At 34.2% G+C, this 26,082-nt stretch overlaps 1 protein-coding gene across 9 annotated transcripts in view; it reads left to right on the top strand.

Annotated features, from left to right (window-relative positions):
- LOC128162754 (histone deacetylase 4-like) overlaps positions 1 to 26,082 on the top strand; it is a 74,988-nt gene that overhangs the window by 15,394 nt on the left and 33,512 nt on the right. For 2 of the 9 annotated variants that reach the window (XM_052826115.1, XM_052826111.1), the window contains exons 1-2: positions 10,523 to 11,467; positions 20,115 to 20,180. The exons of 1 other annotated variant lie outside the window; for it this stretch is intronic. In XM_052826115.1, coding sequence (XP_052682075.1) covers positions 11,353 to 11,467; positions 20,115 to 20,180 — 181 coding nt within the window. In that variant the 5' untranslated portion in view covers positions 10,523 to 11,352. Of the gene's footprint in view, positions 1 to 4,121; positions 4,606 to 10,519; positions 11,468 to 20,114; positions 20,181 to 26,082 lie in introns of those variants that run through there. 6 more of the 9 variants (XM_052826113.1, XM_052826110.1, XM_052826116.1 and 3 more) reach the window with 5 other exon arrangements.

The raw sequence follows: 26,082 nt of genomic DNA, 5'->3' as shown, positions 1-26,082 counted from the left end.
CATCAAAAACACAAGTTTCTGAAATTCTAAGAAGCTGTTATTAAATGTCCATGATATTAATGAAGGAAAATGAAAAGTTATTCATTAATGTGTTGCCATCGGATTGCTAATATTTTTGGTAGCAATCTTCTTGGTCGCATTTTGTTTCAATTAATTTCTCCGCATCAAGTTGCCAGCTGTGGAAATAAATGAATGATTGATTAAATTAAAAGACTTCTTGCTGTGGAGAAAGTAGGGGAAGTTTGATATAATGGGTATTATTGCCTGTATACCTTGTAACGCATCTAATATTGTTAATTATCAAAGAGAGACAACTCCTGGGATATTTATCTTTGGTCTGTTGAGAAGAGAAGCGAAAAAATTAAGAAAAACTTCATAAATCAAACGAAAATGAAAACAAAAACCAATAAAAGAACTTAAAAAAGTGAAAACATTTCTTTCCTTCATCAATTCTCTTGTCAGTATCTTTTTTTATCCAAAAAATTGTGATACCTTGTTTTTGATACTGTAAAGAATTGATATTTTAATTGAATAGGATTTTGTCATTTCCAGTGCATAGTGTAAAAATTCCTTATTTATTGTGAGGAATGAATGTCCAGGTAAAATTGCAAGAAGCACACCTTAGGCTTGCAATTTTAATATCTCAATAATATTTTAGTGGGAGTTGTTATTCTTAGGAAATTATGATAAAATTTACAAGTTCACAATTTAATATCGCTACAATTTAATATGATACAGCAGAATCATGGAAACTAAAAGTACTCTGGTAAAATAGGGAATCCACATTGTTGCACTTGCGTGAAGGTTATTTTTGGACAGGTTACTAGTAGTTACGAAGTTAGGAATTATGTATCTATGAGGTTATTCATGTGGTGTACTATATATGACATAATGGTCTGTAAACTGAACTACTCGTCAAATATCTTCAGTCATATTCGCCTCGATCATCAACAGAGTTTCTTCATTTATATTTATCAAATGTTCGTTTATACTCTTAGTTAATTACTTAATGAACAATTTTTTTAATTGAAAAAAAATTTAATCCAAGTCTGTTGTTTGGTGAGGATGAACTATATAAACTGGCTCACTGTGCAAGTATATGTAATATGTCATTAACTTCAATATGGTTGTTATGTCATATTCAGCACTCATTAAAAATCATGATTACCTAACTGAAATGTGGGTGTCTGTCCAGAAAGCATGGCAACTGGCAGTTTAAAGCTAGATCGTTTGTCTTTATGACTCAATGACTGTCATTTTTTTCGCCCCATAGTCATATTTTTTTTTCTCTTGATGATTACCTTTGTAACATTATCTGTTCCATTAAATAAAAAAAATAATGAAAGTATAATGGCTTGCATGAATCAAAGATATAGAGCGGCTGTGTCTAATAATGTCAAAGGTTTATTAGATTTTTATTCAATATTTATAGCAATTATTATGCAACCCACACAAGAATAAATACACCATATATTATTAAAATGATGGTGTGGCTTAATTGCTTGTGTTTTTTGGTCATCTTGATTAAATAATATATGACTCAAATGTGGGCAGTAGAATAAAAGGCTGTTGTGTCATAATTATAATCCTGCTGATGCATTCATTAGAATATAACTGCTCATTAATTAAGAACAACAGAAGAGAGAAAGAATTAAAACACCAAATGCTGTTGAATTTTTTTTTTGGGGGGGGGGGGGGGGCTCATTAACATGCTAGCTTGATTTGATCATGTGACTTGATTATATCCATGAATTTAGTCACATGACCTAATAATGCCAGCTCTGTGAAATTCTTGGAAATACAGTTGACAAGCTAGTGCTCAGCGCCTGTAATACAACCCTCTATGATAAAAACATATCCAACATTTACAATTCCTAAAATGTTTCCTTTCCCTTAAATGATCCTTATAATAATTGCATGTATTTTTAGTGATTCTCCTGATTTGTTAAATTAATTGGGGGGGGGGGGGGGGGGGGAGGGGGGGGGGGGGTTAGGATTAAATCTGAGCATGATGCCACCCCTACTCCCCCCTCCACCCAACCCAACTAACCCAATTATTACCATGCAATTCTGCACATAATTAAAATACAATAATTGAATGCTGAAAGGCACACAAATCATTGCTGTACACTCCATGCTAAGATTTACTTGTGAGTCATATTGTTCAAAAGGCTGCAGGACCAGTATCACTCGGTAAATTCAATGTTATGGTTCTGTCTGCTGAATGCGGTTTTAACTTCATATACACACATTACCAATTTTCTTGTCCTGTGTTGATTATGTTTATGCTGCAAAGATTATGAAAATTTGGGTGGGGTGCACATTATGCTTTTTGTAATTCTGTGAATTTGCAGCATTAAGATTTTTGTTATGTTAGTTTGGATGAAACTGATATAGTTTCAGGGTCAGGGACAATCTTTCGCGTACCTGTATCTGTATCCATACAATGTCAAAATGGCCAATTAATTCTAAAGATGGTAAAATGTAGGATTTTAGGGGTTACACACATCCCAGTCAGTGATAAAACACATTTCAATTTAATTCTTTCAGCTTTTATGATACTTATCTTTAACAAAGCTATTAATTTTTAACACATCGGGAATCACAGTTCGAACCAATTGGAGGGAATAAAATTAACATCTTCGTGCAAAAGTACTTTTAACTTGAAAAAATTGGGTATTGGTGTCAAGGTGTTATATTTAATTCTCCCCTCAGGATGATACTTGCCCGATACTGGTGCTGGCTAGTTAATAATTCTCTCCTATTTAGCCCCGCCTTTTGCCCATTAAAAATCAAGCCTCAACCCTGAAGGCTTGTGTACATGCAACCATTATCAGATAGAAAATAATGTTATATTAAGCAACATGACCTAGATATTCTGACAATTTTAGAAAAAAATATCAATATTGACATTTCAGGGCAATGCAGTGTGTCCCTTTGGCTGCATGTAAATGCTCACTTGGTGTTTTAATTTAACCAGACTCATGATACTGATCGAAAGCTCACTGGGATATACTAAGGAACTGTCCAGAGACATTTATATATCATTTAAGTGGGGCATTATGTAATAAGAGAAAAGAACTTAGCGGGAGATATAGACTCTGAAAGCAGGAAATTTTACCAAAAAGAAAAATGATAATGATGAGAAAAAAAAATTCGCCACATCCGGGTGTACAGTCAAATGATAGAAAGTTAGAATGCACCATTGAGTCTCATCAAAAGCAATTTAAATGCTAACGATGATATTGAATTTTTGTTATCCAATATATGTGGCTAAGGAAGCACTTTCCTTTGTGTTTGGACAAATCAGATGGGGTAAAACTCTTAAATACCAGAATTGATCCCACATAAATTAGGTTCGCTATTGTGAAATAAGTGTTTGATGAATTGTGAAATAAGTGTTTGATGAAATAGGATCTGGTGATTTTGCACTTTATATGCATTTCTTTTTTACCTCAGAAAGATAGAAAGATAAATAAACTTGTTTGAATTTTTTTTTCATGACACATTTGGAGTTTCCTTTCTTGACACTCATTTGATTTGAGAGAGAGAGAGAGAGAGAGAGAGAGAGAGAATAAATATTATTTTTTCAAATTAAAAAGATCTTTGACTAAGTTTTCAAAGTGATTGACTTAGGTTGATCAATGACAGGTTTACATTTAATGCTGTCTTACATTGAGATATCTCAAACACAAGTTTTCATTTCAATTTTTCATTGAGATATCTCAAACACAAGTTTGCAGTCTTTAATCCTGTTTATGATTAGAAAGTCACTCAAGCTGAGAATTGATCAGATTGGGTATTTTGGATTGTAGTAAAAAAACAACATCATTTTAACTAAGCAATCAATGATTTTAACTGCATAAAGTAATGGCCATGGGTCGAGGTTTCAGCACTTTGTATAATTGTGTATGAAATCGAGATAGACTATGTATAGAATTTTTAAAGGTCATTCCTCCTGCTTATCTGGTTTTGCTGGTCAAGTGAAATCCAGACAAGCTGAGATATCGGTAACCCAAGGCTTTCAAAAGCAAAAACTACAGGCTGCGGCACTGTATGTATACACAGAACCAGCGTAATTTTTAAACTATGAGGTAGAAAGAGCTAAGGTCTGTTTACATGTCTCTGATAGCGCTGTATCTATTTTGGGCTGATTAGTCGACATAGTGTGCCAAGACCACGGCAGAATCTTTTGTGGAGAGATCAACCAGCTAAAAATTCACCGCCTTTATAGACGGAATATAAGGATGCTGGTTCTTTGGGGGGGGAACCTATATTTTTTCGCCTGAGGTCAAGCCCTGCCTGAGTCTGCGATTGTCGTTCATTGAAAATTTGTGAAGTTTTGACTCGCAGTGGTACTTGGTCAGAATCAAGGAGAGATACAGTCTCTTAAGGAGGAGTTTGAAACCGAAAAGCAACTTTTTGGAATTTCTTGGAATTTTGCCGATTAAAAGTTTGATTCCAGCAAGATTCTACACCTGCTGAAGCACAGCAAGTCTTTTTTTTCTCTCTCTCCAATTTCTCAAGGAATGATGGGATTTTATTAGATCGTTTCGAAAAGGGAGTTTATTCTTGTTTTGATGATGTCGGAGGAGTATTTGCTATGTAAGTATGAGTGCACCTAGACTCTCTCTCACTGGGGGCATCCGTTTTGTGTATAGAATTAAGTGACCTTGTACTTAGTAATCTGTGGGGGTTTTTAGTAAGTATGTTACAGCACTGGTAGCAGCATTGACTCGCAAGAGTACTGCCATTCAGCCATAAACAGGAAAAACCCCCCCATTAAAAGCCCACGATTTCGTGTGGTCACAGTGCGTGACACATTTTTCAGGCTTTGTTTGTTTCAAAATATTCCTCTAGTCGATTGACGTAATCTTATGCTCTGAATCTTTGCCACGGTCTAGTAAACGAAGCAGTTATTCTCAAGGTTAGGGGGGTAATTTTTAATACGATTGTGTTTGTGTGCTTTTTTGCGAGCCACTTGCACTGTTGTGACTGTAACCCAGTACATGTGGGCTGAGGGGGTAGAATGATCCTGTCATCATCCTAACTCCCTAATTGTTGATTAATGGTGCTCAACAATTGAAATGTCTCCTCATTTAAGAGTCGTAAATGATTTCATTCTCATTATTTCCAGCATTTTGCAATCTATTAATTTCATATTCCCCCGTGTGAGTGCAAACGTCATAATTGAAGAGACTTTTTTTTAGAGGCCAAACTGAAAAGGTATGGTGTTCTAGGGATGTTGAAACCGAGGTCAAGAACCCATGCATTGCAAAATATGTTGTACTTGTTGAAAACAAAAGACTTTCCATTGCAAAATTACAAGACCATCAAAGATAGTAATTGTCACACACGAAAACAGTAGAATTATTTACAATTAATTTTTCATTATTTTGAAAGATATAGGTGCAGATTGAGAGCTAAATAACTATTATGGGGTAGGAAGTGGGAAGGGGGGGGGGGGGGGAGCTTGTGATCTTAAGTGCGCATATACAGGGATTTTGCTGTCTATATCATATCTCAGAAAAAAGAAGCGTGTTTTTATTAATCCATTAAAATCCCTATGATAAGAACAGCAAAATTCCAAAGTTTATTAAGTTGCAGAATAAACAAGTTCAGTTGAGTTGGATGGTTTACAGGGAGGCTTGAATGGGTTTTACCAGTTTGTGTATGTGTAAAAAAAAAAAAAAAAAAAAGGGAGAAAAGAAGCTGAAAATTACAGCATGTGTATCATATTTATAAAGAAAACTTTTGAAGTCCAACTATGAGTTTTATAATTTGTTTGATTTTCGTGGCAAGATAAAGAATTCCACCAGAGATCTCTAGAAGTATACATAAGAGATAGACGGCAAATTGTTCCCCGCTGTGATATTATAGCATAATTTTTTTTTTCCCCTCTGCATGTGCATCATGACGTTTTGAGGTTGAAGGAAAGAAAAATTGACTTAAAAAAAACCAACTGAACTTTGATTTTGCCTTAACATGCATATCTGTGTAATGTCATCAAAAGGCTAAGATGCGGAATAAAAAGTCTTTAAAAAGTTGGTCAGAATTTATTGTCAGGGAGGGAGGGGTATTCAGGAGAACAACCTCCACTTCTTCTTAATGATTGCGCTATTACGTAGTACGGAGGCTTTATCAGACAGCGCTGACGCAATAATTCCCTCGTCCAGAGATTCTCGCGTCTAGCGAGGGTTACCAAAATAAAGAACTCCTGTGTTCCCCGTTTTCCCTTTCTTGAAATTGATAAAGTGCGTTGTGAGCTATAAACAAAAAAAAAAAAAAATTTCTCCGTCGTTCAAATTCTTTTCTGCAGAGTGCCCGGCTTTTGGGGTTTCAGGTCAGTGTTTGCTTTTACCTAGTATATAGAGAATATTATATAAATAATATCGTAAGTGACCCCATTCATTACAGTACCTGACTTGGGGTGTTGTTTTCGTAGTGCGGGGTAAGAACAGCTGACCTAGATACATTACCTATGATTCGGGTACTGGTGACTTGTCAAATAGAGACGTACCTATATTACTGGTTCTGATGTACCTGTGGCTTTTGGCTGGGAGGTGTACCTTAAAGAATGATGATATAAGTAGGTAGGCAAGGTGTATTATATATAAACAGTTCACTGCTCTGAAGAGGGTTATAAATACAGTGATAAGATGTCGGTTGTATTCACCGATATATTTGTGTATAAGTGTATTCACTAGTTTATTCCCAGTAAATTATGTTAGTCATTAGCACTAGAGCAGGACTTTCAGGGGGAAGGGGGGGGGATGGTTGGGGGGTTGGAGGAGGAACCATTGGGGGGGGGGGGGGGAGAAGGGAGGGGGGTCCTTGAGTTTATAATGGTATAAAGCAGAAGGGGTAAAAGATTAGGTGAGAGACTTTATCTTGTTAGTAAACAGATAAACAACTATTTCTATGAATTAAATGGTTATTTATGTATCTCTACTACTGTTGATAAACATCTTATATGACATCAAGGTGCATGTCACGTTGTGAGACATTGCTATTATGACGTCATCATAGTATGATATATTATGATAACATCATAACATCATAGTATGATATTTAAGAAATGAACTCAATGTCTACCCAAGTTATACTCGTATAACCTGGGTTAGGGCAATTTACGCTTTATAATCCGCGAAGCGGATTATAAAAAGGCGTAAATTGCTCCAACCCAGGTTATACGAGTATAACTTGGGTAGATATTGAGTTCATTCCTTATAATTTAATTTTCTGGAATTTGCTGTACAAATTGAGTCCGTTTTACTTCTAAAAATGATATAAATCTGTTCAAAATTCAAACGTAACGTCAAGTGAATTAGTACGTTGGTGCATTGTGACGTGTCTTGTGACGTGCAAACCAGGTTATACAAATTTAACTAAATTTTTCTATCCAATCAAATGCCGCGTAACAACCAGAATTAAATTATATTATAATATATATAATATATATGATATGTTATAATGATATGTTTATATTCAAATCAGTCTAGATAAACCAGTCAAAGCGTACAGACGTGTTTTCGTTTCTATCTGACTCTAAGAGTATAACCACTATACAATTGCAACAACTACAAAAGTGAGGAAATTTGCATGGAAATGGTCAAACTAATGATTACCTATGTAGAACCACATGCAAGCAAAAAAAAAACATGTGGCTGGCATTTCTCCCACGCATTATTGTGTTGTAGAGCGTCAGTTCTGACCAGGAAAAAAGATAAAAATAGGGAAACATCGAAATAATAATATTATAACCAGTTATGATGCCAATTATAAAGGGCTGTTTCCGCGCTGGAAGTGCAACATATTCCTAATATACTTGGATGGGAGAGGAAGTTATATCTAATTGTTTGTGTATATTGATGGTAAAAATAGCTGTGTGCGCATTGGTTAATTAGTTCAGGATATGATAATATGTTTTCCGTAGATTTGTTTGTTATAATGCTAATTTTGAAATCCATGTCAGTATACTTATCCATCTTTGCGCGGAGTCAAGGAGGAGTTAAGTGTTTTGAATTTTGATTTTCGATTAAATTGAAATATTTCCCCGTGATATATTGAGTTCAATAGGAAATCTGTAATTTTGTGGTGCTAGAGTAATGTCTAATTTTAGTGTAGGGCAACAGTTTTATATCTGTAGGTTTATTTTAGAATGTTGTTAAGAACTTCCTCAAAATAGAAAATAATGCATGATTACAAATATTTACAAGAATTTATTTATAAACTCTCTGCTTTTTTACTGCATTGATGCAACTGTAATATAGAATTATCAAATAACTCCTAAAAAATATATGTGCATGATGAATTGTGAAGATAGAAGAATTTTACAATCTTTGAACTAGTCAGACTTCATTATTATTATTGTTAAGAATCTGTTCTTCTTTAAAAAAAACTACATTTTCATTTTCACATAGTTTTAAAGGGCCGAGGAAGGGGATTATGGGTGGAACTTGTTCTATTGGTGAAAAATTGAAAGATTTTTAGGATGGTTCACAGGGCTGAAATTCAGACCTATATTGACTCTAGAAATGTTTTTTAGTGTGGTAAATCTTTAAATACTCAGTAAATAGAAACTAGGTGCCAAGGTTTTTTATTTCTCTGTATATTTAAAAGAAGGTTTGAGGGGTGGGGGGGAGAGATGGTTTCTAAATGATACAAAATGAAACTGTCTAAAGCTATCATTATTGTTTGAAAGATTGTCATCATTTATTTAGGGATTTTTTTTCTGGACGCAAGCGGTGTCCTGCTATGTATATAACTGAAGTCCTGTGGTTTATGAGTTGTTACTAGATCCGTGTTATATATATACGTGTTATAATTATATTCTGTATATTGACAATATGTTCTCGGTGGCCTGATCAAATTCTCACTGTGTACTGTGTAACTTAATAGTCAGTTCAGAAAGTAGGTGAGGAAAAGTACTTTCGGGAAAAAAAATCGTGTTGTGTTTAGTGTTATCATCTCATCTCTATAGGTTAATTGTTTGTGATAAAAAATCTGTACTTTTACTTGAAAGTCTCCAAAATCTGTACTTAATGTGTGACGATCATCAGATCCATTAATGACGGTCCGGGTCACCTATACTCTTCAAACGATTTATAATAAAAGACGCATTAATTATGATTTTTGTCAGCTAGCTATTTTGATGTAAACAACTTTTTGATTCATGAACAAAAAAAAAATTCATAGATAACAGAGATACATCAATATTTGATATTTAAAAAATGTCATGAATGCAAACCAATGATTGACAATCAAGGAAGATATGATGCAGTGACGAGTAATTAATGGTACAAGAGTCTTTTTGAGAATTTGTGAAATTTGATATGATGTTGTCGTCAATTAGCTTAAATGTTTTAATCAATTTTTGAAAATTTAAGAAACTAGGTTTGTCATGTAGATGCATGGTGTTCTTTACCTCAATTCTTTTAGAAGTCTAAATTAAATTTCAATGGCTTCCTGGATCATAATTATTTGGAAATAATGAATAATTAGATATTCTTGAGTTCTCAAATTATTAAGATAGCTTTGTGTGTATTTTGACAGCTTGATGTTGAGTAAACCATGTACCCCATTTCTCCCCCCCCCTTCCTTGAAGATCCTCATATATGTTATGGTCTTGCATGATGCTTAAACTTTTTTAAAAGAATAAAAAAAATGTTTACATAGGGTTCTTAGGTATTAACAATTCACATTTTTATGAAAAACAATAAGACAAATACCCCCACCCCAATACACATGCAAACCCTCATATTTATCAGAACAAGCATATCCTCCCTGTGTCCTCCTCCTCCCTCCCCCCCCCCCCCCCCCACCCCCCAACCATTTGGTATTTTTATATTTCCATCTTTTTGGAATATTATCATAGGGAATGAAATATACTGAATAAATTAATTGTCATCCTATCTCCTAAATATATTCAAAACATTTTTCGTAATGAATTAATCTTCTAACCCCCTTCACATATGACAGCTGTCTGTCCTAGCTGGCTAATGGTTGAATCATTAACTAGCACATATGTAATATAACTTTACAATACCTGAGATTTGACCTACTTATTTTCCTTTTGTGACTATACCTGTATTTGAGTACCTGTCTTATTACTCCTGTTGGATTTTACTTTAATACATTAATACACATAGAAATCTTTTAATTAATGACATTTGAAATATTTTAAAACTGAGCCTAGCTGTGCTATTATATTTTTGTTTAAAGTATTTAAAGGTTTAATTACTAATTAATCCAATGTTGATTGTGTGACAGGTGACCTAACTTTTTTCAGTTAAGAATTTCAACAGAAATAACCATCCGTCTTTTATAATTCCTGTGTCTAATGCAAGACACCTGTAAATATCAGATCCTCTATGAAACGTGTGGCTTTTCTTATACAGGGCTATTTTTGGAAACTCTATATCCCAGGTCATGCCTACAAGCCCGACAAACTAGACTAGCGAGAACAATAATGAATATTAAAAATAACTCTGAGGCTTACACCACTGAAAAAAAAAACGGAAAGAAATTTCTCCCATTTGCCTCCCGAGATTCTCAATGTTAATTGCGTTTTGTGTGATGAGAATAGATTAGTTAGTGTTAAAGCTTTGTGTTTCTTCCGTGTGGAATGGAACTGTGTTTTTAAGTTTTTGCTGAGAAGTGAAAGTCAGTGTTTTTTTTTTTTTTTTAATTCTGATATTGGTTGTGGAAATATTCATTTATTTTTCCACCATTTAGTGATCATTACTGGAGGAAAAACGTACGGAAATAAAAAAAGTCTGCTGAGTGAAAATTGATAATAACGGGACATATGTTTTGGAAGTGAAGTTAATAATAGTCCTGATTAATTAAAATACATTTAGCAATTGTGATACAGTTCTGAAGTGATAAGAGTTTATTTTTCATCTGGATATATATATATAAATTTCTAAGTACATGCGCATATACAAGTATATATAGCAACATGTACTAGAGTGTATTAGATAGTTGTGAAAAAAGGTGTGAGGAAGTATCATACTATAGGAATTCATTAATCTATTCCTGACCAGGAGGAATAAATGGGTTTGTTAAAAAACAAATGTGAATGCTAAACGTTTAAGCATTGAATGATAATTTATTTCTTCATTAACAGTTTTGTAGTCATCAAATAGGAGAGGTGTGTTGAAATAAAAATGACTGTGTGAAAAATAGTGAATTTCTTAATAGGTCGCAATATATTTATAGAAAATTGATAATTATATGTCTGCGTTTGTTTAAAACGTTAAAAGTGGACTATATTATGACACGGAACAGTGTATGCTGTGAGGTTCGCGTGGATTTACATTTTCTGTGAGACTCGATCAAGATTTCACCATGCTAACGAAAGTTCTGCCCACCATTCAAGAGGAGTTTAAATCTCGGGGTAACGGATTCAAACAAGGGGAATCACTCGGTTCCTCCGAAAGGGAGAGCGAAGATGAAATCAGAGGTATTAAGCATTTACTGCGTTGTAATTAATTGTTAATTATTGTTGGTTGGTGGGTTTACGTTGTGTGAATACCTTTGGGTTAATACTTGTACCCATATTGCACCAGGATAAATTATCTTTTATTATTATGTTATACAATATTATCATGTTATGCGAAAAAATGTCCAAAATACATATTTTTATACTTCTGGGTTAATACTTGTACCTAACAGTTATGTGAAAAATGTCTAAAAATACATCTATTTATAATTGCTGGATTTATTGGATTTTCTCATCAATCAAATGCAGGAAAACATCTAAATTTGAAAGACCAATCCAAATGAAAAAAAAAACTAGTACTGAAATTTGATGGCATGCACACTTAAAAAAAGGGATACATAAGTTTTATGTTCGAAAGGTACTTGAAGAAAATTTAGTTACACATGAAAGATTTGATTTTATTAAGTGATTATGAAGGTTATGTATATATAATTCATATGTTTATTTGGGTTTTCAATAAAACTCTTGAACCATGGAAATATTTTTTGGGGGGATGGGGGGGGGGGAGACTTTGACCAATCTTGGAACATGTACTATCCCTGGTAAATAATTTTAGTTCTAACTTTTGTTTAACTACCATTAACAAGTAAATAATGGAACCATATATACTGTTTCCTTCTTTGTGACATTAAAAAAAGAACAACTTTTTAAATTATTCATCAGAGCTTTTAATTAAAGGCTTTTTATTGTAATCATATGTGTCTTCAGTCTAGAGTTATTATTAATTCAGATGGAACTTGAAAATTAATGAGATAATAAAAGTGAAATTTTATGAGAATACAGTAAGCGTCTGTATATAATTATCATAAGTTTCCATTCCCCCAGGCATAAAATGTCTTAGATTTCATTTAGTCGTAATAAAGATGAGGCTCGATTTGGGGAAAACTGAAATTTTAGGCAGTGCCTCAAAGGGCTATGATTATCAGCCAATACATGTCACCACAGCCAATACATGTCACCACAGCCAATACATGTCGCCACAGCCAATACATGTCGCCACAGCCAATACATGTCGCCACAGATTGTGATTGCAGTTGATATTAATGAATTCATACAGTTTTTTTCATTTTATATAATTTGTTATGTAATTTCAGAGATTCATGAGATTGAATTTTTTCTCTCTCCATTTTTGGTCCTTATAAGAAGTCTGATTATGAAATTTGTTTATTGATTTTAGGAGACAGAGGTAGAACAGCCACTGCATGCTTATTTTTGACCTCCTCCCCCGTCGGGAGTAAATGTAAAAAGACATCCACAGGTTCTATTATAAATACCTGTACACAGATATAGAAAATAGAATACACACTTGTCCCCTGTGTTAATGGTTATAAATTGTTATAAATATATATTTGCAATTTAAACAAGTCCTTTGGCAGTATAAACATTGCTTGTTTGGAAGTGTGACATTGCGACCACTAAAATAGAAGCCTTTGTTCTATATTTAGGCAAGATTACGAGAGGGGATATTTGCAAACACTGGGTTTAAATATCCTCGTGTGGGAGAAAGGTGGTTAATTGGCAAAGTGTCCAGTCTTTGTATGCAGTATTATGAGCTTACGTATATTGGGAGTACCGACCCTGGTAAATGTCCTCCATTATCTGACGGCATTGTTGTACATTTTTTGACGTCATATTTTTTACTTTTTAAATGTTAATACAAATTAATGAACTTATTGGTACAAAAGGCCAATAGTCCAAAAATAAACAGGACGTCAATTTTTCATTATCGCTTCTTGTTTGAAAATAGTATAAGCAAACTGTTAAGTACACAGCAGATGTTTGATGAAACAAGAGATTCATGTCTGATGAGCTATGCTAAGATGATTCTGGTGTCTAGAAAGCGATGCTTCAAACAGAAATGTCACTTAGGCATGTCTATTTCATTGTAGACCTGTCTATTTCACTGTTGTAGGCATATCTATATCATTGTTGTAGGCGTGTCTATTTCATTGTATGCCTGTCTATTTAATTGTATGCCTGTCTATTTAATTGTAGGCCTGTCTATTTCATTGTAGGCCTGTCTATTTCATTGTTATAGGCCTGTCTATTTCATTGTTGTAGGCCTGTCTATTTCATTGTTGTAGGCCTGTCTATTTCATTGTTATAGGCCTGTCTATTTCATTGTTATAGGCCTGTCTATTTCATTGTTATAGGCATGTTTCTTTCATTGTTATAGGCCTGTTTCTTTCATTGTTATAGGCCTGTCTATTTCATTGTTGTAGGCCTATCTATATCATTGTTGTAGACCTGTCTATTTCATTGTTATAGGCCTGTCTATTTCATTGTTATAGGCCTATATATATCATTGTTGTAGATCTGTCTATTTCATTGTTGTAGGCTGTCTATTTCATTGTTATAGGCCTGTCTATTTCATTGTTATAGGCCTGTCTATTTCATTGTCATAGGCCTGTCTATTTCATTGTTATAGGCCTGTCTATTTAATTGTATGCCTGTCTATTTAATTGTTATAGACCTGTCTATTTCATTGTTATAGGCCTGTCTATTTCATTGTTATAGGCTGTCTATTTCATTGTTGTAGGCTGTCTATTTCATTGTTATAGGCCTGTCTATTTCATTGTTGTAGGCTGTCTATTTCATTGTTGTAGGCTGTCTATTTCATTGTAGGCCTATCTATATCATTGTTGTAGGCCTGTCTATATCATTGTTGTAGGCCTGTCTATTTCATTGTTGTAGGCTGTCTATTTCATTGTTGTAGGCTGTCTATTTCATTGTTATAGGCCTGTCTATTTCATTGTTGTAGGCCTGTCTATTTCATTGTTGTAGGCTGTCTATTTCATTGTTGTAGGCTGTCTATTTCATTGTTATAGGCCTGTCTATTTCATTGTTGTAGGCTGTCTATTTCATTGTTGTAGGCTGTCTATTTCATTGTAGGCCTATCTATATCATTGTTGTAGGCCTGTCTATATCATTGTTGTAGGCTGTCTATTTCATTGTAGGCCTATCTATATCATTGTTGTAGGCCTGTCTATATCATTGTTGTAGGCCTGTCTATATCATTGTTGTAGGCCTGTCTATTTCATTGTTGTAGGCTGTCTATTTCATTGTTGTAGGCTGTCTATTTCATTGTTGTAGGCTGTCTATTTCATTGTAGGCCTATCTATATCATTGTTGTAGGCCTGTCTATTTCATTGTTGTAGGCTGTCTATTTCATTGTAGGCCTATCTATATCATTGTTGTAGACCTGTCTATTTCATTGTTGTAGACCTGCCTATTTCATTGTTGTAGGCTGTCTATTTCATTGTCAACCACACATTCATGGCTCATTGAAATCAACAAGATTTGTCTGATGTTCAATCTGTGCTTTCGTAATCTCTGTGAAAATATTGTTATTTTTGGACTGCGCTATTTTTGACATGTATTGATGCAAGAGATTGATAGATTATAGTTACATCACATAAAAAGTCTGAAGAGTTGTTGAAACGACCTTTTAAAAGGCCATCAAAGTTACATTTTACCTTGACTGGGTTGGGGTGGATGAAATCCAAAAACAAATTGCGTAAGTAAATTGTACTTGGATCTGACATGCCTCATTGACATTTTAAATGTTTCTTTTAATTGATAAACATCAACAAATATATACTCATGTATTTATCAATATTGTAATGATTACTAACTTTATGATTTGAGGGGGAGGGGGGGGGACAGAAACTTTAATGTTACCAGTTAATTTAGTGTTTTTCCGAAGTCTAGATTTTAAAGTGCAGTTTGGTAACTTTAATACCTTTGTTTGAAATATAGGTAGATCGGTTTTATGTTTTGGGTTAAAACAGTAAAAACTGACCATGAAGGAACTATGATATAAGGAATCTATTATATTCTTAATATTTTTCCCATCCCTCATGTAGGAAATGTACGTGAGATGGATATGAATCTGTAAGTCAAAGTTTTGATGTTAGGTACATCTAGAAATGTGCTATATTAAATCTATGCTAACCTGTTGAAAAATCAAATTTTATGCCAAATATTGCACTAAATATTATACGATTGCGGCACGTAAAACTTGCACTTTAATTTGCGTTCATTTTGATCAACTGCAGCATGATGGTGCATGCTTAATTTACTCGTGCTGTTTGGATCTCTTTTTTTCTTTTTTTTTTGAAAATTTAAAAAATGATGTAATGTAAGATACATGTACATCTCCATTTAGTTTGGAAAGGAGTAAGTGCTTAATATCATTTTTCATTCCACGGTAGTAAACATTTTGAATCCTCCTCGTTGCAATCTTTTACCAGCAGAAAGTTCCACAGATTTGGACAGGTGCCAAATTTCGCTGTTAAAAAAAGTTTCAATTTCTGTTCAGGAGAGGATTCAGAAATAGATTCAACTTGCTAAAATAGCAATAAGTTCTGAATAATAACCCACAGGAAAAAGAGAAGAAATAAATTTACATGTACTCTAGTATACTCAAATGTACTCTAATGATTGATTTAAGTTCAGAGAGTGGTCAGATTGCAAAATATTTTTCATTTTCTGTAAGTGAAGTTTTAATTGGTTTGTAGGTTGTTCTCCTTACACAGTAGCATTAAAAGTTTGATATGTAGTTTTGAGACTCTCATTTTGACAAATCTAAAATTCAAAGAAATTTCAAAGAATTTTGAAAAAAAATTTCTGTGATAAAAATTTGATGCAAATTATCATGATATTCCACATGATGATTTTAAAAAATTGATCAAAACATGTTCATTTCATTATGAAATCAGTACACTAGAACTCATTAGAAATGAAATGCTGAACTCTCCAGGCAAGCGTAACAGTGCATGGGTCTATGTGAAATCCACATATTAAAGTTATGCAATAGCATCAAAGGGGTATACAAAAATTAAAAAAAAAAAACCTTGGACCGATTTTTATAAATTTGCATATTCAGTTTTATTATTACTGTCTCTCTCTCTCTCTCTCTCTCTCTCTCTTTCTCTCTCCTCTCTCTATCTTTCCTTCCTAATGATGTGCTACCTGAATTACAAATTTACCTTTGACATAAGAACTGAGATGGTATTGACTGGAAAAAACAACAACAGAAAACCCTCCCACCGGATAAAAGATCAATGGGCGTATGAACAAAGGCAACTTGTTTTGAGTGCGCCGGTCTTTGATACCTGTTTAATCCGATTCCTTTCACTGATAGCGAGGTGTTGTCAGTGTGTATTGCACTCGAGTCAAAAACACCGGTGACGTCACAATTTCCTCTCATTTCTCAAACAGAATTCATTAGCATGGTGCATCAGAGAAGCTTTTGTGTAAATATTATCAGCGTTTTCATGGTGGATGTTGTTTTCTTCAATTTGCTTTCTTTTATTTGATTTTTTTTTCTGTCTTCGTGATTTGCTTTGGTGATTATGATACTGGTACTTTTGGTACAATAATCCTCTGCAGATTTATTCTGAATATATAATTTCAATTTCTTTATCAGCCAATTAAGGGTCATAAAGGGGCAACAGGAAGATTGTACAAAAACATTTATAATGGAGAAGGACAATAAACACATATTCAAGGGGGGAAGAGTTGTATGATTGAAAGAAGACAGACATAAACATTTAATTAGCTTTTGTATGTATATTTTTATGTATATGAAAATGCTATTATAATACACATTAACATATTTATCTATATGATTGAGTGTCCACCGGTGTGGGAATTGTAGATTTATATGCGACATCTGAACTGTTGTCAGGATATCTAGCATTGTGCCTCATCTGTATCAAATAATTTTGACCCCTTAAAAAAGATAATAAAAGAACTGTTGTGTTATTTCACACTCGTATTAACCACTATGACGTTCTTAAACAACACAAGCAGCAATTTAATGACTTGTTTTGATATCATTTATCATAGTAAACTGTTCAAGTTCATGCAGAAATTTGGGGATATATAAGATCTTATAAAAATGCAGCTCATATTTTGCTCTTGTTTTCTTCCTGGTTCGGAGGGGGGGAGATGCTGAAAGATTGTAGATTTCATGGATTATCTAACCACCTATTCACAAGTTGAAGTCCCTTTGAGCTTGGTATTTGCATCTAAATACATCAGATTTCTTTGCTACTGGATGGTCAGTTTGCTAGCTTCCAAAATTTGGTCATTTTAACTTTGAACCCCTAATGGAAATAAAAAGATTCCCTAGGGCTAGATTGGTTTTACCTTGAATTTTTTACTGTTTGTTTTTGATACAACTTTAGTATTAAAAGCACATGAAATGGACCTTATGAAAAACACAGAGGCATCCAACAGCGAAGAGTTGAGCATGTCAGAACTGATGTCTGAATTGTGTTGAGGAATGATTATTGACTTTCAATTGAGTGAAATTAGATGATGGAAAGAAAAAGAAGGAAGAAACCAGGCTAGGAATAAAATCAAAAGACAGTCTGTCTTTAGATAACTGAGAGTCGCATTCATAAGGTTTATCATTATACTATATATGTAAAATGATCAACATCCACCATTATAGTAATTCTATTGGGGTGAAAGTTCTGAGCAAATAAATCCCTTGATGGTTAAGCTACCGTATTCTGACTGTGATTGAGAGGAAAAGGTTCTAAATATAGCACCCCATTGATCGCTTGCATTCATGTTGTGGCCATTACGGTTTTTTTTTTCACAGAGCTATGAACCAATGATAATAGTGACAGAGTTAGAGAGGTCTTGATAGGTAGATGATCGGGTTGTTGCTGAAGGAAGGAGACACTGCGCTCATTAATGGAGGAAATTAACGTACAACGTACGGCTCTGATATTTAGCAACACGGGATTATTTTATATGTTTGTCTGTGGATTTTGAATTAAGAGAAATCTCTTCTTTCTCTATTTGAGTTGTCAGAAAATGAGTGGAATGGAGAAAAAAATAAGGGATTGTTGTTTATGAAATTTTTTTTTTGGTTTTTATGCTACGATGTGACATTTTTGTTAATCGTCTCAGTGAAAGGAGCAACCTCTTAATGATTGCAGAAGTCAGATCTCATAAAATTGTGTAAGTCTATTATAATGTCTTAATTGTAGATCTGTTTAATTAAAAGACCCAAACAGCTAATTGTAAATACTAGGTACTGTGGAATCATTAGATTTTGTGGCAGCTCAAATTTTGTGGAATTTGTGGGTACCTCTCGTCTATGAATTAACATCCTCCACGAATTAATAAATTAGGATTTTAAAGTCATATTTCCTTATGTTGGTTGAAGAGAATAAGACAAAACTACATTCCCATGAACTTGTAAAATCTAAGGAATCAACGAAAATTGGCTCCTACAAATTTAAATGATTCCACAATATTAATATTTCTCACTTGTGCAAATATTTTACCTTCCTGATTATAGATATCTTGGTCAGAGTATTTTAAGGGCAGATAGTTAAACAATCTTGCTGTTTAATTGACTGCTAGAATATGATACTAGTAGGTTTGTCAATGGATTGGTCTTTGTATAGATTATTTCTTTTATACAATTCATGTATATTAATGGTTGTTTCGTTATTTTCGGCTTAACAAAATATTGAATTACAGATTAAGATTATTCAGTTCAGTTTTGTTCTATGCTGTTATTGGTTTATTTTTTGTAGTCACACTTAGAATTTTAAGGGAGATCTATTGACTAATGTTGTTAGCAATTTAATTAATACAGTACAGCTATTCATTTTATCAAAATTTTATCATTTTGCTAGGTCATTATTAATAAGATAAAATGACAAACAGTTTGCATATTCCAAAGTCCCATCATATTCTATACCTTGTAAAGCCTAAGTTAATACTGTAAACATATATTTTAGCATTTATGATGTTTGGCGAAAATTGGTTATGTATGTTTGACTTTCTGTGTCGTACTTGACTTGGGAGAACCTGTATTCTGCCAAAAACGCTATGTAAAATACATGCACAGCAAAATATAATTCATCAGTGGGATATGCAAAAAACTTATTATGTTGGTCATTTTTTTTCTTTTGCCAAATAAGCCAAAGTGCTTGAAGATTCAAGTATGGTGTCATGATTAACCTTGTAAGAATGACAGGTTCTGGTTTTAGTGCTTATCATTTGCCATCTTTGATCTTGTCATGAATGCACATGAAATGGACCTTCCCCAATGCACAGTTGTATGTGTGTGTTATCATGCAGAGCCTGATTGAGTTTTGCTTGCATTCATCAAGGGACCTGGGGCCATTAAACTCACTTTTTCACTACATGGAGGTGGACCATAAAACTTACACAAGCTCACTTCTGATCTCAGTCTCACTTTTCCACTATTAATTAAGTTTGTAAAAGTGAGTCTTAGAACAAAAGTGAACTTGTATAAGTTTTATGGCCCCCGGGCCAGACCTTGGGGCCATAGAACTCACTTTTCCACCACGTGCCCTGGGACCATAAAACTTAGCTCACTTTTGATCTCAGTCTCACTTTTCCACTAAATATTTTTTTTTTAAAAGTGAGACTGAGATCAAAAGTGAGCTGATGCAAGATTCATGGCCCCAGGGTTTGTCCTCTTTTGTTGCTGAACTTGTATGAACAACCATTGCTGTGGCCATCTTGTTGACTTGTTGACAACCCCCACCCCCATTCCCATCCATTTACTCTGTATTGATCTGAATGTTGTGCGTATTTTGTGTTGCAGATCCCCTGGGCTCCGGTGACACAGGGATGGACATCAACAGCCATTTTACACCAATACGCAAAGCAGGTACGTGTTTCTATGATGTCAATAGGGGATTGTCATAGGCAATGAACTATTGAAGACTAGAACAACCCATACTGAAGAACGTAGTTACCCATGTAAGACACTCCTCAGTGTTTTTAAGCAAGGATGTCAATTGGTACTGTCTGTTAGCAAAGATGGGATATTGTCTCACCCAGACAGTCCAATCCTGCAACCATACACAAATAAGGAGCGCAGTTGGAGAGGACCTTGAGACCATAGACAAAGATGTTGCTGGAAAAATCTCCACTTTTTGGTGATACAGCTGTGCTTTAGGTTTTGTTTACAAGCAAATGCAATTCGGTTTCTTAGCAACTTTGCACAAAACAAGCATTACTAAGTCAATGTGTTCTGAATTTCTTGCAAAAGACAAAAAAAAACCAGAGTAAGGATTGGTTGAAATCCTTTTTTTTTCCATCTTGGGACCACCTGACCTTCACCTTGCACTTAGATCAGTAAATCCACTACAGTCTACAAGACAGTGTCAAATTTTTGTGTCTATTCCTCATGTTGAAAAAGTTATAATATCATAAGTCAGTGTACAAAAACTCAAAGAACAATCGACCACAATACTTTTATTGTTAACGCGATTTATTGTGAATCGCAATTTTCTGGTTCGCGATAATTTAATTTTGTTTACAGTGCTGAATGACTGTAACAGTTTGGTTAATGCTGCCCTGTTTGATCAGTGATGTTGGTATGATGTCACAGTGTATGATTGTAGGTATACCCTGTAGACACCCAGGAAATATTGCCAGACTTTTAAATGGTTATAGAAGTATTAGACAGCTTGGTGTTAATCTGTTGGTCAGGCTTGCTCCCTTGACCTAATTACTTCTAAAACTTTTAACTAGGCTGAGTTAAAGATTGTAGCAACTACCTAGCTATCTGTAGCTGCTATGATATTGAACAATATCCTAGCTTAACAGTACCAAACATTTATTTATCTAACCTAGCAGATAGGGTAGCTGCTATGATCTTGAACGCAGCCCTGTTTAGGTCTGTATTAGAGGTAGTTTGGATCCTTGCATACATTACACTTGTTTTGATGGTTAGCCAGTTAGTCTCTGTGTGTCTCAATATTTTGAAAATACTAATAAGTACTTATATACAGGTTCTCTCATTTATAAGATAGTCAGCCAGTTTGTCTGTCTGTTTTTTTGTCTCGTTTATTTAATTAAAGGACCCTCATAATTAACCCCAAATGCTAATCAATTTTTCTGTTGTAATTGCGCACAGAAGAATTACGGGGAAAGATGGGAAGCGTGCATTGTCTGTGGATTCAAATACATAGTACCTGTTGTTCAGAGGTGACGATTAAGTATTCATAGTTTTTGGCTTGTACCGTTCCGATCAGCGTCGATGTGTAGATGATATAGGAGTCACAGAGAGAGACCCCTGGACACCGAAGAACCATGAAATATTCATTACTGCCGCTAGAACTTGTTACAAAAGCATTAGAAGGATTCACTTCTTTTATTTCCTGATAAACCAATGCACGATGACAACAAGACATTAATATATTAATTAATTTTCAATTATGACACATGTTTTTGTTGCATTGAAAATTTTATCGTACTCTTTTTTCAGTGCATAGAATTTATAATTACAGAAAAAATGTGAACGATTTTCATTTTTGATAAAAAGCATATTAGTTCCTTTTTCGACCTATTGGCATGCAAGTCTAATAAAGGTGAGGAGGAGATGGAAAATCTTTCGAAAAAAATTAAATCACGTAGAAATACGGCATGTTTTATATTTCTGTGTATTAATGAAAACAATTGTCATGGTTAAAATATTAAGTGGAATAATTATGCCCCATTATGCCCCATAGCTTACTTCTAGTGCCTTTCTGCATGATTGAAAAAAAAACAAGCATTACTTTGGATACTTTAAAAAAAATATATTCTGAATTGAAATTTAAATCTATTAATTTTGTTTGATTGAGGTTGATTTACTTCAGTAGCAGGATTAAAGTTAAATTTTGTTGTTGTATTTTGTCTTCGGCAGTGACAAATTCTTTACGTATTCTTCCACTGATACCTCCTAGTTTGTTTACACGGTGACGTGTAATCGGCAAAAGTCAACAATATCAACTTGATAATGTAAAAGCCACTACAAATGCGTATCGAATACGTCACTATCTGCTGAAAGCTTTTTTTTAAAAATAGAACAAATGTTTGACAGTGGTTAACATAGCTGGGGTGTAGTGGTGAGGAATCAAGGAATTTTTTTGGTGTCAGCCAGGAGGGGGGGATTATTTATGTATTTGGAGGGGTGATGACGTGTTGGCCTATTGAGTGACTTGAGGTAGAAGTTGCCGATTGACAAACACATTCTCCCCATAGTACAAGTATGTTATCTTTCGCTTGCACTTGTTCCCTTTATTCTTATCTTATCGTCTGCCTCAAGAGCATTAATATTAACAGTCATCAGAAAAATTACAAGGACATGGCCATCAATCAGAGAAGAGGGTACTTGGGAGGGAGGCAATTATAAGAGCTGCTCAGAGAAAAAGGGGTTGAGGGTAGTACAAGATTATTTTGGCTGAAGAGGGGATGTTATATTGAAGAAAAATTTGATAGAGAGGAGAAATAAAAGGGTCAAAAAATAAATTTTGGGTTGGTAAAAAAATTGTTGGCTGAAGAAGGCATAAAACTGAGAGAGAGAGAGAGAGAGAGATCGAGAGAGAGAGAGAGAGAGAGAGAGAGAGAGAGAGATCGATCAGATGAAGAGAGGATTAAATGAAGGAAAAGTTTGGCCAGGCCATGCAGAGAATTTGAAGGAGGAGGAGAAAATAGAACTCTCTCCCCCCTCCTCCCCCCCCCCCCCCCAAAAAAAAAGATTCAAAAACTTTTAATAGGAAAAGCGTTTGAACATAAAATAGGATATAAAACACATAAAAGGTCAGTTGTACTAGTAGTGATCATGCAATGGCCACTGAGAGGTTAAGGAGTTCCTTGTGTTACATGGACAGATTGTCAATCAGAGAAATAGTGGTCACATAGCCCCTGTCAGAGGGTAGACCATTTGATGATTCGTTATTAATGTTAATGGGCCCCTGAAGGCATAATTATATTTGCACTCTTAGATGACCTTAAGCAAGGAGGAAGTTATTGCATATGGTCCATCACGAAAAAAATTTCAGAGATATGGCTTCAGTTTGAAAAGATGTATATAAGGGAATGTTTTTGGAGAAGTTTGGTAATCCTTTGCACCAGAAAACATGTTATATAATTAGCAAAGTTATGGTTATATTTCTTTTAAAAAGTTGAAAACAACAATGATTGACACTCTATTTTCTTTGGGGGTTTTTTCAAAAAATTTTGTGCTTGGTAGAATCAGTTATACAGCAAAAATCTCACTCACTGATCCAGCATCAGATTTCACAGCTAACACTGAGCCTGATAAACCACCAAGCTAAAAAATTCTTAGCAGATTTTTTTTTTGACAAGAGAGATAACTGCTGTATGTTCTTGAATTCAAATTTACCGGTTTTTGAAATGAAGCTTTGATGCAGATCGTTGTTAGTCGACACATACAGCCCAGTGGATAATTTTTCATGAAATATGATTTTTAACTCAGCTTGTGCTCAGTGGTGGCTAGTTTAGAGGTGAATATTGAGTTATGACAGTAACTTAGTTATTTGAGAACAAGACTTGTATTCTTTAGTTGCATTATATAGTCAAGACATTCAAACAGTAATATTCCAATTGTGGCGTTTCATATAGAATGATGAAGGTGACAGGCATTGCAGCAAAAAAAATGCACAACCTGGCCATTAAATACAGGTTTTACGTAAATATTTTTCCTCTGCTTTGACAATTAACAGTTGAATCCATTGTTACAGACTCCGACGAGACTAAATTGTGATTAATTTTTCCTGCATGTGGTAAATAAATAAGAAAAGCTGAGCTGTTGCAGTGTGTGTCATCAAAGATTTCACTGTCAAGAGTTGGGATTATTACAGCGATGTTATTATCGCATCATTATATTTAGTCAGGTCAGTGTATTTATGTAGCCCCGCGATTACGCATGTAGAAGTGTTTATAGGCTCGAAGTACAAGATTTGCGGTGGCCCTTACGTACGAGATGTAATTTCAAGTGCTACTATCGCCTCTCATTATTTGCTACAATGGAACACAGCTTCTCGATAACTACCTTGTAAGCGCTAGTGGGGGCTATGAGGGTTGCAGATTATTGTTATAAGATCAGTATTGTAAAGGAGGCTGGATGATCAACAAATTACCCGTCAGATCGGCGTAAAAATTTCTATAATTATGATATTTTTTACCAAGAAATATTTATTAGTAAACAAAAAACCATGCATTTTTGGTTTGAAATTCCTTTTTTTTTTTTGGTGTGTATATCTTTATACTAAGCTCTTCTTTTCAAGGAGATAAATTTAGTCCATTCAGCCCTCTTAAGGACAGGAAAGCTATAATCGTTGTAGCCTCTGTACTTGAACATTTTGTTGATCAGGAAGCCGAAGCCGAGAGCTTTTAAAAATTGTTTGCCATTCTTGACACTGAGATATAAGGCGATAAAAATTATGTCAAGGTGACATAATTACTCCTATCTTATAGTGTTTCTCATTCAATAACGTAATACCAGATGTATGTACAAGATTGATAAGATACATGTGATGAAAAATACATGCAAATGTATTGTAAACCTGAGAGTACTTGGTAAAAGTTGAGTGGGGATTGGAACAGTTTATGCTGATACCTGTATAAATATATAATAATTAATACTCCAATGCTCATGATTCATGCAGGATTCTCAGAATTCGATAAAAGCACGAAGAAATTGGGATTCCTATTTGATTTTGCGTGAAGGATGTGTGCATGTCTGCTATTGGTCGTCAAATGAAAATGATATAGATATCAATTTTTCAAGAATACTGTTGTAAAATCATTACTTGTTCTGATTCAGTTGTTGAATTTAATTTTAATTTCAATTTTCACTCTAAATGTGAATATTAAGGAGGCTGTGAGGTCCCGTCCCCGTCAGATCTACCTTAAGTTTGAGTATTTTCCTTTTTCGTTATGGAGAGCTCTTCTTCTGAAGGAGATCAATACAGTATAAAAATGGCACACAACTATTGAGCCGTCTTAAGATTGTTGAATAATCATGAAGACTTCATCTTTGGAAATGATGGCTCAGTACACTAAAGTTTCGGAAGCAATCATTATCTGAATCGTTTTGAAATTACTTGGTTTTTTTTGGGTAATAATGTATCAAATTTCACAAACATTTATTAATAAAGAAAAGACCCATTGCAATTTATGATATATAGAGTACATGTATTTTGAAACAATCAAGAAAAATGGATTTCTATTGAAGCACCTAAGGATCATTTAGTGTTTAATATCCGCCAAAAAAAAAAAAATGAAGTCTAAGTCTTTGAAGAAATTGAAAATTCTAAGATGTCACTGTTCGTATGTTGTCAAAATGTCAACTGTATAGCATGCCTGTGTATGGTACTATACAAGATAAAAATGATCCTCCATTTATCATCCTTTGTTGATAATAAGATCTTCATAGTTCATGTACAATGAGATGGGGTATCTTTCCAATTGAAAGCCTCAATAATTTCAGTACCTAAATCTTTTTCATATGTTTTTTTTTTTCTTCGATGAAAATCGATCATTGTGGGTGGGTGGCTTGTATACATGATGAATAAATCAACCAGTCGTCTTCTTGTTTGAATATTAATAGCCACCCACACCTGTGGGAGAAAATGTCAATCAATACGTGATTTCTCTGAATGTAGCCAAGAATGGGTGACCAATAGAAATCAAGAGAAAGACTCAAACTCAACCCCAGCGAGTGAGTGATAGTTCTATACATTGTAATTGGTACTAGCATACAAGCTTCCACATTC

The sequence above is a fragment of the Crassostrea angulata genome, chromosome 9, assembly GCF_025612915.1.
Source record: "Crassostrea angulata isolate pt1a10 chromosome 9, ASM2561291v2, whole genome shotgun sequence".
NCBI classification, from domain to species: domain Eukaryota; kingdom Metazoa; phylum Mollusca; class Bivalvia; order Ostreida; family Ostreidae; genus Magallana; species Magallana angulata.
The sequence above is the reverse complement of the archived record's forward strand: the minus strand, read 5'-3'. Positions and strand labels throughout refer to the sequence as shown.